The following is an 18,423-nucleotide window of genomic DNA, read 5'->3' as shown; positions in this document are numbered from 1 at the left end:
AGATGTTAAAACCTTATTCGAGGCTTATTTACTTTACGTTGCAATGTTCTTTGGAAAAAGTTTATCTTTCAACAGAAAATCTGTAAGCCTTCGTTATTATATTACGTTCTTATATATTATATAACGTAATTTTTACGTCACGCAATATTTTTGGAGATTCTTAACACACCCGCCATCCATATAATGAGCTGTAACATTTGTCTGTACCCAATTGTAAAACGTTTTGTGGCCACCTACTGACTCTGTATACTTAAATGTTATAAAATGATGTAAAGTACCGGAAAGTCGAAAATTGTTATTAACAATAAGGCGTAATTCAATCTCCGTCCGGAATCGTAACAAGAGCGATAAAAAAAGTTCGTTACATAATACTTGAACGCTCCCTATAGAGCCTAGCCAGAAGCAAGAAAGGCTATATATCTTATGAATTCAAAATCATTTATTTAATTTAGGTTACACAATGTACACTTATGAACGTCGATAGAGGAATAAATATTAAATGCTAATAATTTTACATTTACTGCTAGTTTTCAAATAAAGGACGAAGATCGGACGAAAAGTCTGTCTGATGTCTGTCAATAAACTCTCCGCCACTCTTTTTAATCGCCAATATTAGCTATAAGGCATACCTGAAAAATATTATGTAATTGTCATATTTTATATCTTAATTCATAATAAAAAAAGTAAAAAGATTGGTACATGGCGCATACGCGCTATACAACAAAATGATAAATGAATAAGCTATTCAAAGAGACGTTTAAATCAAGTTCACCAAATAAATTAGGGCCACGTAAAAATTGTGGTAAAAATAGATGAAATATTGCGTGTCAGATGAAACGGTAATACTGCAGTGGAGGTAAATAAAATTAATGAGTACTTTGCCCTGTACATGTCGGCTTAGAAGAGGTCGTGTGGGGGATTGTTGTTACCGATGTGAGAGACATATTTCGTGCGGTCAAATTAATGCTCGTGAAAAGGGGAAAAATGTTAACATTGGACTGAATAATTCAATGTAATGAATCTGTCCTATGAAGGAGATTTTTTGTCAATGTTGGTATGGGTTTTATGAAATGAATTGGTATGGGCAGATATTTTAACTTTTTTGAAATACCCTCATTTTTAATGATGTATGTATAAGTTTTATTTTTAACCAACTTTGAAAAAACAAAAAGATTGAAGATATCATTGATATAATATATCTTTATAACCGAAACAAATCTAGACGTATATGTATTAACTAACATTTTAACTAACATTTAACGATTAAACAGTTAAGTCATTGATAAAGTCAATTTGAACAACAACCGATTCAATCGCAAGTTTAAAAATGTTTTTAACCTTCAATTAAATGACTTGTTAACTTATCTGAAACTTAATTTCGTAAAGGTTCAACAATGTTCTTTTGTCATATTATTATATTAATAGCTGTACCTCCCTCGGTGGTTGCGTGATATTAGCCTTATAGCATTCCTTATTCCGGTAATTGGACTATCAAAAAATAATTGTTCAATTCGAACTAGTCCCTAGTTTGCATTCAACCAAACTCAGCATCTTTTTTATTTTGGTTCATTTTATTATTTTATTAGCCTAACTACATTTGGCATAAATAGTTTGTAGTATTACTTATTTTACAGTCGACTCAAAAAATGTATGAAATGACTTTATATTTACACACTCGGCCTCTCAAATAAAGGGCGTAGACTAGACGAGAACTGGCAAGTAAGTCTTCGACACACTTTTTACAAAATGCTTGAAGGACCACCAGCCAATACATCTTTTTCCACATGACAAAAATATTTAAAAAAATGTTTCGCATTCTTGGAAAACACGCGCTTACATAATAGTCATTTTTCGAGCGGCATCATCTCTTGGCGTCGCGTAGAGGTTCTCAGCCTCTTCTATCGGGTTTACCACGGGGGTTCGAAGGAGTTGTTTTGAGGATTTGCAGAAGAGTTTTATCGATTTCCTTCACGTCACACCAGCACTATATGGAACCAGCTGGCCGTCGAGGTATTTCCTTAGCAACTAGACTTAGAGACCCACAACGCACTAGCGAGATTAATTTGTACGGAGCTACAAGTCCTTACCACCCATGTGTTAAGTCTTATTGAAATGTCTAGGTTAGATAAGTTCGTGTAAGTTATAAGACGACTTTACTGCTAATTGTATCACTTTGTTGAGCGCCCTGCGGCAGAGAAATGGCACTAGTTATCGCTCTGATTATATCTCAACTTCGACTAGAGGAAATCAGGCTGTGGCCTCCAGTTAATAGACTAACTTTGCTCCGTAGTGGACAATATCGCAATCTGCAATTATTGTTCGGTAACTTTTTGTTATGGCGGATGTAATATTTATAAAAATATTTAGTTGTATATTCAGAGAAGTTGTTGTAATTAATACCTACAGCTGAGTTTCATCATCGGACGTCGAGGCAGAATAAGGAATTCCACCTGTATCAACTCGACGTCCGTCCACTTTTTTGCCACGCACCACTATGTGGAACCAGCTGCCTACTGAATTGTATTTCCGAACCAGTTCGACTTAACGAAAATAAGAGCCTATCAATTCTTAAAAAGGCTGGCAACGCTTTCGCGATCCCATTGAAAGTGTCCAGGGGCGGCGGTATCACTTAACATCAGATGAGCCAGTTTGCCCTGTACTATAAAAAAATATTGAATATATTGAAAAAAAAAAAACCGTGTGGTAATAAGGACCAAGTCAAGAAATGGCGTATAGTTTTATGTTTGATTTCTTAAAATATATAACACCTATGATATTCAAAAACAAGATGTCTGACTCACTTCGTCGACGTTTTAAAGCACTATACTCACGATGTTTCTCATCACACTATGAGCGAGGATAAATGCGCACATAGACAAGAAGTTTATTGGTGTTTATAGCCGGGGTTCGAACCTCCGATATCATGGATGATAGTCAAGACAATAATTGCCTTGCGCAGTTCAATTATGGTGTCACTGTTTATCTGTACATGGAACTTATTGAATATTTGAAGGAATACGCAAATTTTTGCAGTATTTACGTTGTAAGCCTTGAAATTTCACGTATTTGATTGTATTTATTTCGTCTACATTGACAATATGGAGCATGCATTTTTGATGTTATTAAATGATGCAAAGTGAAATCGTATATCAAAATACGGGAGTGCTGTGCTATTGATCGCGCGTCACTGCACTAGACAAGCAATTAGAGTTCGCTCCCACGCGCTGGCTGTATAAGCGTGGGTATTTTTATTATGGGACGTTTATATTCATAACGCCGTGTGAAATATTAAAATGTCTGCACTAGATTGTGTGTGACTGTATTTGTGAGATACAGCTCGTAGGTTTATTTTTGAATGGCATATACTATTGTCTATGTACCTCAGCAGTAATAGTTGCTAGGCTACGTGGTGGTAACTCCTTTGGTTGGTAGGTGGATGTGTCTCTTTGTAGTGTTTCGAGATAAATCCAATAAAATATCCTTATGTTTTACTATATTATGAGGCCGGTTAAGTATTACGTATGCATATTTACTGCAGTTTATAACCTATATATATATATATCTTCTAGTTAGCAAAAGTAAGCTGAGCTCTCAAAAATAATAGTACATAAACCTATTAATTTTTTGTAGGAATCATAGACAATGTGTGGATATGTGTAAAAAAAATTAACCAAATAATTAGAACTCCCCCCTCCCCCTATAGTGCCTTCGTAATACTTGGACGGCCCCTATGTAATAGTTGATATTATATAGAACGTTATGTCATTGAAGTCTATATAATAACTCAACTTTCAATACTAGACTAGACTTTTCAGGCTAGAAGAGTGTCTGTGATTAAAATTTCTAGCCTGTGACAATTGAAATATGTTTTGGTTTGTCGTAACTGTAAATTATTGATTAACGTAACGTTCTATATGTAGTTAATATTAGAAATTATCTGGAAAAGAATTTTGATTTCTATTTGTTTTTCTTTGTAATATGCTTGGAAAATTTCTCCGGTAAAGGGAATTTCAATTAGCTTTGTGATTTTAGCGAATATTTTCTCTTTATGTTGTTGAAACCATCTCGATTTACATCCTACTCGACCCCTTTGTAGACTAAATTAAGTAGATTTCTGCGTTTCAATAAAATTTTAGACATTTCATCTATACTAATACTAATACTAATACTAATAATATTATAAAGAGGAAAGGTTTGATTTTTTGTTTGTTTGTATGAATTGAATAGGCTCCGAAACTACTTGGCAGATTTGAAAAATTCTTTCACTGTTGGAAAGCTACATCATTCCTGAGTGACATAGGCTATATTTCATTTTCAAAAAAAATAGGCATCCTTACTAAAATTACGATAACATTAACATTTGTTTATTATTTGATACAATTCTAACAGATGGCGCTGAGTTAAAGGTAGTAGTTTGGCAAGACGACGTTTGCCAGGTCAGCTATATTTTATAAAGCATGACCCTCCAATGTATGGGGCAGATATTTTTCTGCTTTCTGTAGAATGCAAGAGTGTTGTGACAATAATAAAATGAATTTGATTCAAGCAAATTAATTTTCATTTTAAAAGAAATATTTTCTATTATTCTCTTTTTTTTCTGCCAAATAATGACTATCGTACGAATGGCCAGTCAGTTTATTAAATGTTGTAACAAACGCTACAGCTGAATATCTTTCAGGCCGATAGTTAAACGGCGCCGTTATGTTAAACGCCTAGGTTGCTAATTGAAAGGCTAATTAATCTAGTTGGCTGCGACATAGTAATCTAAGTGCTATCTGTGATTCTCGCCGTATATATTTCAAAGTTATATGTTTAAAAGGATTTTTTTTCTAAATTTTTACATGTAATAAATACATAATTTAAAAGTAATCAGTAATTTAATATTGATTCACAATAATATTTTTATTTTAAAAATATATTATTATATAGATCAAGTATTGCTCTAATTATTAACATTTTAAGCCCAGAAGCGTTTTTTTTTTTTTTTTTTTTTTTTATTGAGGGGAATGCATTTTCGCACAGAGTGTGGGACTCGCTCTTAAAGCCCTACCAACTAAACCCCTCCCACCAATCACGTCACTGTTGGGGTAACTTGGGCTCGCGTTAGCATTCTACCAAGAGACCCCGTGACTGGCTGCTGCAGCAACCATCTTCCATTACATTGACATCGCCTGAGAAGTCTTTACAGTAGGGTTGCAATTTCTTGCACCTAACACGTGATTCGCCGCCATGTTCTCGCTTGCACATATAACACAATGTGGTGCTTCGTCACATCTGACAGATTTGTGTCCCGCTTTTCCGCACCTATAGCACACATTGCTACGGTCCTCAGTGGATGTGCATGACGCCCGTGTGTGTCCTAATTCCAAACATTTATAACAGCGCAATGGGGGTAATTTTAGAAGAACTACCTCCACCAAACTCCATCCTATTATGCACTCTCCTTCCAGAATTATTTTTGCTATTGCAACTGGGCAATGAACAAGCACACTTCTTATTCTGTATCGCCTTTCAATGTCTTTACACCTTATTAAATCTGCTGCGCAGTTTGCTTTTTTCGACAGGGCAGCAATTACGTCCTCGGCAGTAACTGCATCGTCAAGGCCTTTAACCCTGAGACACACCATTTTTTCTGGCCTACTAACTCTCGCGATTGTAAGAAGCGCAGCTTTTAATTTACTGGCGAGTAAATCTGCCTTTTCTTTATATGCCTCGCCTTCTATTTCAATAAGGCGCCCACCTGCAGCTGCCCGCCTGATGTGTATGTGACTTATGCCTAACTCAGGTAAAGCTACACTCTTCCTTGCTTTCTTAATAACCTCAGCATATGTAACACCATTTTCCTCAGCTTCCTTTTCTAATGTCACTAGTACTGCTGCTGACCGGGGTACAGTGAGCAATGCCCCTCCTTTGGGTGGGACCACCTCATGTTGCACTATCTTTTTATTTCCTTTCCTCGAAACAACACTAGCCCAACAATCTGGGCGTGTAGTTCCCTCCGGTGAGGTCTGTAGATCCAACGTCATTATCGATTGATCAACTACTGTTTGGTCCGACTTCGACTTTAACTGTTTAGGTAAAAGCCTATTTTCTATATTCGCCAATTTTTTCTTCAAAAGTTCCTCAGTTGAATGCATAATTTCGCTTTTCAGATCTTTCCCAAATGATTTTAAAACCTCCGTTAGCCCTTCAGCACCATTATCAGACCGGGCTAGAAGCTTCCTCTTAAGTACCTCCATCTCTTTCTTTGATTCCTCCAAGCGCATCTTTACACGAGTACACTTCGCTTTAAGGCGAATAATTTCCTCCGTTTGATTTTGTAGAGGAAGGTATTCAGCTAATTCTTTGATATTATCCCTCGCTGCTGCTTTCATTTCCTTTGCATACTTTGGTTTTGTGTTTCCCGATTTTAATGCAAGCACGCCAATTCTTTCGGATAGTTGAAAAACCCATTCCTTTATTTCCTCCACCGAAGATTCTTCCTGTACCTTTGATTGCTGTATCGCTTTTAATGCTTCACGTGCCTTACTCAAGCCTACAGTAGCAACTTGGGTAGTTTTTCTCCATTGTGTCTCCTCTGTTTCCGTGTCTGAACCTGTCATCTCCCGGGATCCGTCACTCATTTGAAAGTCTTCCATTTTAAACAATTGTGTCGTATATCACAAAGAAAACAACAATAGTTTTCTAACTAATTCACCTTCAATAATAAATGACGGTAGCTAACGCCTACCGACATTTTAGAACACTCAGTAATTAATACGCGTACTCAACGCAATATTTTCACGCTCACTCGCAGCACTGAACCGGCAACACGTCCTATCCGGTCGAGCACCCGACGCCGTCTCCCCAAGCCCAGAAGCCTTATTAAAATATTAACTTATTATAAATATTGGACTAATTGTCCAATGATGACGTAAATCGTATAGTTTTAAGTAAAAAAACAAACCATTATAAGAAATGTTTATACTAACAAAAATATTATATATTTTTCAGAAACAAAGCACGAGTTAGAAGATCTCATGGCCGATATCAAGAAAACTGCGAACAAAGTTAGAGGAAAGTTAAAACGTGAGTGTTATTAAAATAACTCGAGACTTTTATTGATTCCTACAAAACAAATCACGGGTAATTGCAACATTTGAACAGGTATGGTTTCGTATCGTGAGCGAAAGATATTTCAAATTAACAAGTTATATCAGAACGTATTTCAGATGACTGGATCTGCCTGTAGAAATGCCTTTCTATAAATTATATGTTGTTGCATTTTATTATGCAATTTATATATTTTAAGAAAATAATGAGTGATGTACTCCTTATTTTACAGTCGATGGTGTAGCGATCTGATTATTTTTGAACCATTTTACTGGAATTATATGTTAAAATATTACTCATAGGGATTTTACGTTAAGCAAAAAAAGTTGATATCGTTCGAACTAATTTAAAAAACATGCTAATTGTAATTCTAGCTCATTGATTTTTTTGGATAGATTTTTTCATAGGATTTTTTTAAATATCACGCTTTGCAAGTCGTTTAGATATTTAGTTTCCTCATCTGATAAAAAAATAAATTTTGAAAAATATCTAAAAATTGACCTACAAAACCTGAGGTAAAAATTTCAAATAAAGAAATCTACCTTACTTTTTTTCACTGTGCGCTGCATGTGAAATACTAAAATACTGAAATTGTGAATTCAATTTTATTAATACTTTGACTAAAAAAATATCTATCCCGTCCATAGATATAGAGCAGAACATCGAACAAGAAGAGCACTCGAACAAATCCTCAGCGGATCTGAGGATAAGAAAGACCCAGCACTCGACGCTCTCCCGTAAGTTTGTCGAGGTCATGACCGAGTACAACCGTACGCAGACGGATTACCGAGACCGGTGCAAAAATCGGATACTCCGGCAGCTCGAGATCACCGGCCGTGCCACTACTGATGATGAGCTGGAGGCGATGCTGGAGCAGGATAACCCGGCGGTGTTTACTCAGGGGGTGAGTCTTTAAGTAATATATATTTTCTATTTAAATCACGTTACAAGTAAATATAATAAAAGAAATGGAGGGTAGTCATTACTCTCCATTGTTCCATTTGATTGGGTTCCATTCGGTTCTTTTTGCAGAATAAGATGATAAAAGAAATTTATTATAGAGAGAAAAGTCTGTTGTATGTGGCGTATAAGATTTTTATATAAGTCCATTGTATAAAAATGCAATAATCTTCATGTTTTAAAGCAAATAACAATCAATTTATAAATGAAGACAAAATCATATGCCAATAATAATATAAAGAATAATCCAGTGTCACAATACTTCCTTTATAATGTTTTATTTTACAGAATTTTTTAATGTATAATATGCTTTAAAAATAATAAATGTATTGATTAAACCAGTACGGGACCAAGTTGATGGGCAAATATTTTTTATTTAAATTCTATATCATAATACAATATTAACAATTCCTATTTATTTTATATTAATTTATATGTTTTCAAATTTATTGAATTAAATATGTACAATATTTTTAACCTACATAGTAATAATGATAGATTTAAAAAATGTCCCTGTGGACATTCTCGCTGTATTGCGTTACTCGTTACTTGCGAGGAAAGCACCAACTCTGGGGTCACCAGTAGAACCAAGTTCAATCTTTTATTAGCGCCTGTGCACTTGAATCCCTCGGCCCGAAATTCATATGACGTGACATGGGACTAATGTCTACACAAATAGACAACTATTTCCTTATTGTATATAAGGAGGATAATGATTAAGAATTACAAACAATTATCATTAGCAAAGCTTTATTAGGAGCGACATGTCATTAACAAATCTATTGGTCCAATACAAGCGCTAACAAGCATATTACCGAATAATACGGGATGTATTATGCGATATTCGTACTACCACAGTAATTGCACTCACGTGCATAATAACCCGCACCAAACTAATGTAATACACGCGATATATGCGGTAATAGTATGTTGGCCTATCTTTATAAAGTATGAATGTATGTTTGCATTGGTTGTATATTTGTTATGTGTATATTACACTAACCAAAACACACATATTCCTATATATATATATATATATATAAACCGCCCCAACAGATCAAAGCCTTATATATATATATAAGGCTTTGATCTGTTGGGACATCACGGCCTCTTTGATACTAAAAGGACTTATGTATAAGGAAGTACAGGTGCTCAATCGTATCCACAATAATAGCCACTGACTCTCTTAAATTACTAGGGAACGAATGCTTTTTCCATCGACACATACATTTCTGCAGATTTTTTAAATAAATACTTGAGGAAAGAGCCTTTAAGTGGAATTTGTTCAGGAATTAATAACATATCAATCTCTTCTTATCTCTTTTAAAACATTGAAGTTCAGCTTTCAGGAAGCACGATAAAAAGTACCGAAACTACAATTGTTTCATGTACATGTGAAATTTAAAGAATTCGTTAACAATGTGATCTCATAAATAATAAGTCCTTTACTATCCTGGCAAGATATCTTTTGAATGAATTAATGTTCGAATTTTAAATAGGACATTGTGTGTTAATGTGTGCATGCAGAGTCAATTAAAGTCCCAAGAAATACTAATAAAAATTGAGAAGAATCCTTATAGTTGTCAATTCTAAATAAGATGTGGAAGTTAACTAAAGAAGGGGTAACATTTGACAATTTTCAACATTTCTAGAATTAAATGTCTTACAATTTCAACACAAGGTTTTGCATAAAACATTTGACAATTTTAAACACTTCTATAATTAAATGTCTGACATAAATTTCAAGACAAGGTTTTGCATACGCTGATCAAGATCTATTGCAATCAGTTACGTAAATTCTTGTACCAGCTACGATTATAAAACAATCGTGTTTATGGACGATTGAACGTAAAGCATTGCCATTGCTTTTCAAGGACATAGAAGGTGAAGTAACTAGCGCAGAGTTTCTAGCCAGTTCTGGGAGTTAACGTTTATTTATATTTTTTTGTTATCGATAGTGTATACTGAAGACTTTTAATGTAACTCGAATTTTTTCGCGTGCCACCAATAAACAAATAGACCAATTGGGTTAAAAACATGGGTCTTTTTGGTAATATATAACCTAGGGGGTTTAATAAATAATTTTTATAAACATTTAATAGTTTAAAAGTCTGATAAACTTGCGTATACAGTCAAAACCGTTTACGACGACATCGTGTAGATTGTAGAACAACATATCGGTTATAATGACCAGATCAAAGGTTTCGGATGAATTCTATTGTATTAGGTTCTTAATAACAATGTCATCGGCTGTTACGGCTATCGGTTTTTACGACCAAATATGAGTAGTCCCATCAATGTCGTTATAACAGATTTTGGCTGTAATATTATTTGAATACATTGATATTTTTGCAAAATCTTTTACGTTTCATATATAAAAAAAATATATGTTGGCCAATTAAAAAAAACACAGGTCTTTTTGGTAAAAAATAAAGTGTTATTAGGGTATTTATTTATTTATTTATTTATTGGGAAACCAGACAGATACATCCTTATAATAAAAACAAAGTCAAAAATAAAACACAATACAAACACATTGGATGCATCCACAACAGGTTACACTTATACAAATAGTATATAATATAGGGTATAAATATAATATAACATACTAAAAGAATGTTATATAGTCATTCTTTTAGTATGTTATATTATATTTATACCCTATGGGTAAAGCCAAGGTAAAGATCTTAATCAACGGATGAAATCACTCTTATAATTATGTAGTTACCTAAGAGTGTAATTACTCATATACCTTGCTCATTGTTAACAATGCACTATGGTATAGTTATTAAACTTTAGTAATAAGACAAACATTTAATGGTATTATTTAAAAATAAAAGTTTAAAATAATTTTAGCTTTATTAGGAGGCTATTGTCGTGCGTCCTTGATCTTGCTAATCATAGTATATACGTATTTTCTATTCTTACAATAACCTAATACTTAATACAATAGAGAAAATAAGAAAACATAAAACATAAATCTTTTTTTAACTAATTAAATAATTTAAATAATGCAATACTTTGGAATTCAGCCAATATGCAGCTTTTATGTAATTTTTGGGATAGATCAAAATTTGTTTATCACAAAAGAAATTATACAAATTTTAGAGAAAAATTAATCTTAAAGTTATTTTTTTTATTATTATACCTTATCATTAGGTAATAATAACTACTTATATAAAATGGGTGATACTAGCATTAACAATAATTATAAATCTTTAATTATATACTCAAGCCTTCCTTCAGTTGGTCTAATAGAAGATTTAACATACTGTACCAAGACTTACTGTTCATCAAACAATTTCAGATTATAATGGAGACGCAGCAGGCGAAGCAGACCCTCGCCGACATCGAGGCGAGACACGCTGACATCATCAAGCTGGAGACCTCCATTCGTGAGCTTCACGATATGTTCATGGATATGGCCATGTTGGTCGAAAGCCAGGTCAAACATACTTTGTCTAAATATTTTATTTATTTTATCTATAGTAGTAATTAGTGATGCATCCGATACCGATATATCGGCGATACTTTGGGTTTATTTCGGTATCGGCGATATTTTAATTGCCGATACAACGATACTTTTCATACGAGACACGAATTGCTGCTATCCCGCATAGTATTTATTCGATACCAAATTAAATACATTACAGCATTACAAAAATCTTATAAATGTTAATTTTAATTATGTACAGTTATTTATTTTATTTTAATTATTACTCTTAATTCTGAATTTTAATTACTAAACCTTTGATTATATTCAAAGGCTTTGGGTGTTTATATTTTTTAATAAAAATTAAACCAAACTTGTATATTTTACGTTAATTTAATTTTAATTCAATTAGCATTGATATCGGTTTCAGCAATATTGCTATAAGGGTATCGGCATTGGTATCGTATCAGGAAAAAGGCGTATCGATGCATCCCTAAAATTAATATAACAGTTTTAAGTCAAGACACATTTAGTAATTTGTGTTGGTTTTTAATTCATTGGCGTGTCAAAAAAGGTTTGATTATTTGATTTCGAAGAATATTCGAAATGACTCACCACTTAAAATGGATTCTCAACAATTTTAAAACAATGTGGGTAGTTGTTAAATCTAATAAGAATGTTCTTTTTTCTATGAAAACTAAATTAACTAAAAGATAAAACTACTACTGATTTATTTATCAAAAACTATTGAACGTGAAAACTTTTCTATAAAATATTGGTCTTAGATAATTAGGATTTAAAGTAGCATTTTTATTTTACTTTATCATTATTAAGCCTTTGAAAACAGTAATGATTAATGATGTATAACAATTTAGTTGAATTTAAAATGATTTGACAACCTGCGTGCTTTGCAGTAATTTGAGTCGTTAACCTATTTTTTTATAACTGCGATGGTGTATTTTTAATGTTGCCATAACAGTAAATAATAATAATGGCTACAGGGTGAGATGATCGACCGCATTGAGTATCATGTCGAACACGCTGTGGACTATGTCCAAACGGCCACGCAGGATACAAAGAAGGCCCTAAAATATCAGAGCAAAGCTCGACGGGTGAGTTCGCCTCACAATTTGCTAATGCGTATTTTTTTTGTTTACCCTCCTACCCTCAACCTCCTACCCTCCGTTTTGTTTTCGTGAAATTCCATTTACGAATTGGTGATTGGTTCACTGGCTTTAATTGTTGAAATGGAAGTGGGCTTCTATTGTGTGCGTAATTTGCCTAACGTTATGAACTAACACTTATGTATGTCTTTGTTTATTCTTCGCCTGTTGTAACGCTATGAACTAACACTATGTCTAACTATATATATATATATTTTCGGTCGGTTCTATATCTATTGTCGTACGGCTGGTTCCGCTGTGGGTCTATTTGAATTTCTCTACTCGATAACTAATTTGTGAATTCTATTATGTATATCTATTAGATTTTCGGTTTTAACAACTAATATGAACCAATCGGCCGTTCGGAACCGCGTCCCATTCCCCAGCGCCTTACCTTAGCGCGAGCAGGGCGAGTTAGTTGACCGCATCGAGCATCATGTCACTGAAGCGACAGACTACGTGGAAACCGGCGGGGGTGAACTAGTCCAGGCCTACAAATGGGCGAGAAAAGCCAGGAAGGTATGGGCTACGAATTAAAATGGGCCTACGATGGATCTAACCAAACTTTCAATCGACTAAACAATTTCTATCGACTAACAAGGAATGTTTTATTGACTAACAACCAGGAAGTTTTGATTGGCGACGACTAACTACGAAGGTTTCATCAACTACTAAGATTTTTCCTACTACCAACTTCTAAGAGGTTTCAACGGACTAACTACTAGGAATGTAGCTTCGATCAACTACTGCGGTTTCTATTTACAACTAAGAATCTTTCTTCGACTCAAAGCAGAGGGAGACAATCCGATCAGGGATATGACAAATTTCTTCTTTATTTTGCTTCGTTTCTCTTCGCATGAACAGTATTTGCATGCGTTGTTTTGTATTTTAATAAGGACATGCTCTGTTCACTTATACACTCATATATAACATCAGAAGGTAATTAAAATTCTTTTTAAAAGAAGTATTCTTACATTTTAACACATCTGTCAGTTTTGATAATATTAGTGAAGTTTTTATAACTTGAAACGATTCTCATCTCATCACCACTTGCTTCATATAGTATATGAAGGCTATAAGATAAAATTCTTGAGAATTCGCAATAAAAATGTACCTTCAAGAGCTGTCAAAGCATTGTATGAAGTTTGACGTATTTTACAGCACTATCTCAAATAGCTGTCAAAAATGTTTTAGAAAATTCTCCAAAACATTTAACCACCAAGGTTTGACAACGCATGACAGTTGAAGCATTGTGGTTGTATCGTGTGCTTTAGTCTGTGCTTTTGCTTAATCTATAGTCTATACGCTATTTTTGGCATATGTCGCTTATATTCTGTGCGCAACGAACCGTGGATTTGAGATAGCTGCAATTCTCAATTAACCTTTGCAGAAAACTCTTTTTCGTCATTATAGTTTGACTGTAATTTAAAAAAGAAGTAAATCACGCAAGTTAACTGTAGACCTGCTTTTTGTATGTCGCTGTTATTTTTAAGTAGCTATTAAGTGGGTATTGGTTAGTTTTAATGCATGACATTGCTAATAACCTAAAAGAAAACAGATAAATTTTTAGTTTTGCTCAAACCAGTATCTTAGAGTTATATTATACAGTGTGATAGCGCCAATATAGAAAATTTCGGAGAAAAAAAGCTTTGTTAACGGTTAAATGCGTGTACCACCTCTTTTATCGCAAGTTGACCCAATGATTAATTAAGAGAAGATCCAGGGATAGATATTAAGGGAGAATCATTTATAATTTTTTAAAGCTATTCAACAAATACTTTAAATAGAAATGCTAATTCATTATTTTCAAATTTAGTTTAATTTAGTCAACTACCTACTATATCTACTAACCTTCTGAAAATGGCAGATATTCATCTCTGTATTACACAGATTGTCCATTGAGTGAACTGACAAAAGTTTTACTATGAATAAGTGGTTATAATTATTAGTTAATTTCGTTTTGTATACATAATTTAGCTTGTTTTTCCTAATTAATTTAGAGTGAATTTTTATTGAATATGCATTTTTGTTGAAAGGGTCAGGACACATTAGGAATAGATTGTGTTTTTATAAATTAAAAAATTGTTAATACTAGAACTTTCAGTTGTTACTTAAACGATTACTTAAATATTCCTATTCCCTGGATTTGCTCCAGTTGAAACAATTTAAATGATTAAAACGCGCTTAACTTCTAATCTACGAACTGGTAGTAAATTTAAATCTAGTTTAACATCTTTTCTGTTGAAGTTCATAAGTGTACTTGGTTACCTATATGAATAAAGTTGTTGAGTTTAGAAACACGTTGGGACACAATACATGTAACTAGTAAGTTTTCACTTCAAAAAATTATAGTAATTAATAATTAAGACTTACGAAGAAATACGTATGTGTATTCGTACAGTCTCTTAAAATACGTAAAATCTGATTAATAATGTAAAAGAAAACTAATTTTAAATCCAAACGGAACATATCATCGTTAATATATACGAATATGCAATCGCAGAATTAATATTTGGCGCTGTCACGCTCGTAGCATGTTTTTTTTGATCCATTTTATTTTATTTTTCCCTTTGTCATTCCAGAAAAAAATCTTCCTCATAATATGCCTGTCAGTTACGCTGGTAATATTAATAATAGTGCTAGCTGTTGTGCTGAAATAGTTCAACGGACCTCTGATGTGATCAACGAACAATCTAGTGAAACTGTACGCTAAGGCGTATTCTAAAACGTGTATCTCTCTCGTGTTGGCAATACGTGTTGGAATACGGGCAATCAATAGTGCTTGGCAATTTTGTTATTTTTTATTCAATTGAAGGAAACCCCCGATTAAGTTGATAATGAAAGTGATTTTGTATTAAGCCATGCTAACTACAATAGTGCGAACGGGGTTGACATTGAATTAATGACTTTTGAAAATTTAAAGGCCGGCAACGCGCCCGCGAGGCCTGTCTATGATCGGCGGCATCACTTATCAAGTGAGAGTCCTATCTGTTTTCCTCATGTTCTTGAAGAAATTGCGTTTATAGAAACTACAGAAATTAAAAAAAAAACCATTAATATTTTTTTAAATCGTTAATACATTAATTCAATGTACAATGGAACCCTCTAAAGTTCAACTGTGACGTCATCGTTTAATTTGAACGATGACGCCATTTTTTTTCGCTAAGCGTGCTAAATTAATTTGGTCTTCACAATTTAGGCGATTTAGTTAAATTTAATTCTACTTTCTAAGACAATACGTGTAAAGTGCAATAATTAAATTGTACTTATAAGTGTATATAGTGTTTATGTAAATATTGTCTCGTGTGGAGCATAAACTTTGTTAATAGACCTGTTATTTCTTTCTATTATTACGTGTTATATTTCAGATTTGGGTATTATACCATGAATTAGCTTTCATTAATAAACTAATACTATTATTATTAAGCCTTCAAATAGTTTGTTTTGTCTCTATCTCTCTTATTACAATTTGCAAGTGAGTAAACAAGAGAAAGCTTTCAATTTATAGGTCAATATTTATGACAACCCAAAGCTGAGATATTCGAAACTTTAACTGCTATAATAACTTTGCATTTAATATTTCTAATTGTTCCTCGATATTTGATATGATTACTTGAGATCACAACCAGTATTTATTAATATTAGATATGTTAATGCACATTATGAGTTTAAAGTGACTGAAATTTGATTTACATAACATAAAAATAGCCATTTATAATCATCATCATAATTAGTGTTTATAAAAACATACTATAAGCCTCAATTAGTTAACAAATGTCGATGAATGAGAGCGATAGGCTATGTATTTGAGGTATATTACACTTTTGTTAATGAGGGTAGTTCTGTAATTTTTTAAAGTACCCTCAATCAAATTTGAAGTCACTAAGTATGTACTTACTAATAATTACTTTAGACTGTTATTTATTAATATCGGAATGTTTATTTCAGTATTTTGTTCCTATTCGGTTTTTATAGGAACGCAGTTGACTTTTGGATTAATTAAAATAATATATGATTTGAAAAATGTTGTAAGAAATTTGATGTTATCTTCGCATTTAATTGTATTAATTATAAATTATAATAGTACATATTATAGTTACGAAGCGCACATGTACGTTATATCATATTGTTGCTAGTTAAAAAAATCTGTGATTTTTTTATTGTTAGTACTTGTAATCGCATATGTTTTTCTCTGTCCGCATACGAAATTTTAAAAGCGTACTCTATTGTAATCTTTACTGTTTGTGGGTACCCTTATAAAGACTGTAGGATTTATTGCTATTCTTTAGAGGGATCATTTGTTAAAAACCACACTATGTAATAACAAAGTGTGCTTTTGCAAAATGAGGGTACTTCTTGCATCACATTGAGGGTAGCATCCAAAATTACGTTTCAAATGAGACCTCTACAATCGAACAACAAATGTAAATATGTTAATATTGAGAATTACATTTATTTATTTTATTTTTTTTGGTTTATTTTTTTTTCCTTGGCAAATGACGCACACACGGCCCTATTAGTATTTGGTATAAAGCGTACTGTTGCATGGTCTACTACAGAAGAAGATTATGATCCTTGTTTGCCTGCTCATACTGGGGCTGGTCGTCGTCGGCTACGTTTCGAGTTACTTCCTGTGAGGGCGACGCCGGTTGAGGTAATTTGTGCGCGGCGGGTCACGAGGGAACTGGGCCATGGCTTGCTTACTTACTATTTCAAAATAAAACAATTATTTATTACGGACGATAAATAAATGCTTTATTTAATTACTGGTTTATCTGTGTTTATGATAGATAACGGTATGTTAAGATATATAATTTTGTCTATGATTTCTATAGTCTGTACCAGTTTGTACGAAAACTTTAAATTCGGTCAGACATACACATTAATGACTTAAATGTGACCACCAACTTTAAATGGTTTGTATAACATTAAATATACAATCGTTAAAGGCATAATATTTGACATTGACATGTTCCTTGGTTAACACAGCGTGAAGTAAGCAAGTCCTAAACCACAAACTCGTGCCCGCCGGTCTAAACTAGTGTACTAATATGTGTTGTATTTGTCATTGTGCAGAAGAAGATTATGATTATGCTGTGCCTACTCGTGCTCTGCCTCATCGCGACTGGCTACGTGTATAACACTTTCTTCTGAACGGGGCAGGTTGGACTGGATTCCTCTGGCATTTAACGGTCCGTTATCTCGTTTGAGATAACTGGCGGTTAACATGTCGGTGTCTAGTAGATCATCGCGTAGATATTGTCGATCAATACTTTGGAGATTATTTGCATGACGCATTGCTCCATTTCGTAGATAGATTATCATATGCATCGGTTATCTAAGATTTGAGGGAATTGTTAAAATATGGATCGCGAAAAATTCTAAATTGAGGCCCAGCCTAATCATTTGTGTCGATTGGTATGTGTTGTGACCCCTAATTAGGATATTAAATTCCCGATACTTGGAGATAAAAAATAAATAAAAAAAGATATGGCATTATACATTAATTATTTACACAGACTTAGTGCATGCAACACAGTACATTAGGCAAAAAAATCAGTGCCTATTAAATTAGTTTTGATGCCATTTTAAAATCATATAACCTAATAGCCCATAATATTCATAATGAAATATAAAAACACACTCATTAGTTGAATTACATTTTTAAACAGTTGGTTATCATATTTGAGAGTTATTTTTCTTCATAGACAAATGTCTAAGTTATTTAAGATTTGAGATCAATAATAACCTTCATAAAAATGTAAAAATTCAACG

The 18,423-nt window shown here is 33.3% G+C and overlaps 1 protein-coding gene across 4 annotated transcripts in view; it reads left to right on the top strand.

Annotated features, from left to right (window-relative positions):
- LOC110999446 (syntaxin-1A) overlaps nt 1–18,423 on the top strand; it is a 60,275-nt gene that overhangs the window by 38,705 nt on the left and 3,147 nt on the right. Inside the window, exons 4-8 of one of the 4 annotated variants that reach the window (XM_022268503.2) lie at nt 6,994–7,068; nt 7,740–7,996; nt 11,360–11,497; nt 12,487–12,597; nt 17,725–17,811. In XM_022268503.2, the coding sequence (XP_022124195.1) occupies nt 6,994–7,068; nt 7,740–7,996; nt 11,360–11,497; nt 12,487–12,597; nt 17,725–17,802 (659 nt within the window). In that variant the 3' untranslated portion in view covers nt 17,803–17,811. Of the gene's footprint in view, nt 1–6,993; nt 7,069–7,739; nt 7,997–11,359; nt 11,498–12,486; nt 12,598–13,056; nt 13,168–15,230; nt 17,113–17,207; nt 17,303–17,724; nt 17,812–18,423 lie in introns of those variants that run through there. The other 3 variants (XM_045629971.1, XM_022268504.2, XM_022268501.2) reach the window with 3 other exon arrangements.

Source organism: Pieris rapae, chromosome 11 (assembly GCF_905147795.1).
Source record: "Pieris rapae chromosome 11, ilPieRapa1.1, whole genome shotgun sequence".
Classification (NCBI taxonomy): Eukaryota; Metazoa; Arthropoda; class Insecta; order Lepidoptera; family Pieridae; genus Pieris; species Pieris rapae.
The sequence above is the reverse complement of the archived record's forward strand: the minus strand, read 5'-3'. Positions and strand labels throughout refer to the sequence as shown.